The sequence below is a fragment of the Austrofundulus limnaeus genome, unplaced genomic scaffold (genome assembly GCF_001266775.1).
Source record: "Austrofundulus limnaeus strain Quisiro unplaced genomic scaffold, Austrofundulus_limnaeus-1.0 Scaffold286, whole genome shotgun sequence".
NCBI lineage: Eukaryota > Metazoa > Chordata > Actinopteri > Cyprinodontiformes > Rivulidae > Austrofundulus > Austrofundulus limnaeus.
This window is the reverse complement of record NW_013952688.1, coordinates 528,180-529,394: the sequence shown is the minus strand read 5'-3', so window position 1 is coordinate 529,394 and position 1,215 is coordinate 528,180. Positions and strand designations below refer to the sequence as shown.

Sequence of the window (1,215 nt, the reverse complement as noted above, 5' to 3'; positions counted from 1 at the left end):
CACACACACACACACACACACACACACACACACACACACACACACACACAGAGCTCACATGACCGTGCAGCACTTGCAGGTCTGTTTCTTCTCCTTCTCTCCCGCCTCTCCACTTTCGTTGGCCTTCTCCTTTTCCGCCATGCTGCCGTTGGGCGGGGCCTGCTCCCCTGTGGCCGCGTCGTCCGCCTTCCCCTCGCCGTCTTCGATCACCACGAACTCGGCCTTCACGTTGCCGTCCACCCCTTCCAGGGCCGTGCGGCTCTCCTGCTCCTCCTCCACTGTCTTGTAGCCCATGAAAACCAGAGTGACTGGGTTCTCCTCGCTGGCCTGGTCTGGACTAGGTCCCAGCAGCTTGGCCTCGACCCCCGTCAGCTCCTTCTTGGTGTTCTGCACCACGCCGTTCTCACCTACAGGGGGCGCCAGAGTATCAGTGAGAGATCGCGAGGACCAGCCAGGGGCAAGTCAAGAGAGACAAAGAAAGGGAGGAAATACGGCTTTAATAACCTCCGGAGGAGACGACTAATTTAATAGAGCAAGTGAAGAGGCTATTTTTAGCAAGTCATGTCTTTATGTCGCTGGTCATCAAGCTGCGTTGCCATGGTTTCCTGTTGTGATGCTATTGGTAAGCACAAAACTCACCATTTTCTTTGGCCACACCTTTCTTAGCAGGAACTCCTGTCTCCAGCTCTTCTATCTCCTGCTCCAGCCTGTAACACACAGACATGAAAGAGAATTAGTAAACTGGACCTGAGTTGTTTTTTTATGACCTCAAATTCTTATATCAAGTTGTTCAATTTACTCATTTAGTATGAAAGAACGCCCGCCGTCTTTCGTGCCAGGGTTTCAGAGAACTAATGTGCAGCTGTTTTGATCAGAACTTGTGAATAACTTGATGAACGACATCAGGCGAGTTGTGTTAGTGCTCAGAGTTTGTGTTCAGGATGACGTTTAGCTCTTTCCACACCAGCTTTTATCTCAGTGTTCGTAAAGAAAGGCTGAGTCATTTGAGTGTTTGCTAATAGTTGAATTTGGCCGATTTCAAAAACTAATCTTTTTTAAATGTACTTCAAATAATCAACTTCTAGAAGTTTCATTAGGATCGCTGCAGTGGACAGTGTTTGTCAAAGTGGGAGCTGCCAGGGGGCGCTAGAGGAGCCTCAGAAAGCTGGAGGGATGATAAGAAAAAAAAAGCAAAAATTCAATTTAATAAATGTT

The 1,215-nt window shown here is 48.4% G+C and overlaps 1 protein-coding gene across 1 annotated transcript in view; it reads right to left on the bottom strand.

Moving 5' to 3' along the window:
• Positions 1–1,215, bottom strand: part of palm1b (paralemmin 1b) — a gene marked incomplete in the record, with an annotated part of 51,008 nt that overhangs the window by 1,933 nt on the left and 47,860 nt on the right. The window contains 2 exon segments of the mRNA XM_014021289.1: positions 1–407; positions 640–707. Of these exon segments, the coding sequence (XP_013876743.1) occupies positions 55–407; positions 640–707 (421 nt within the window).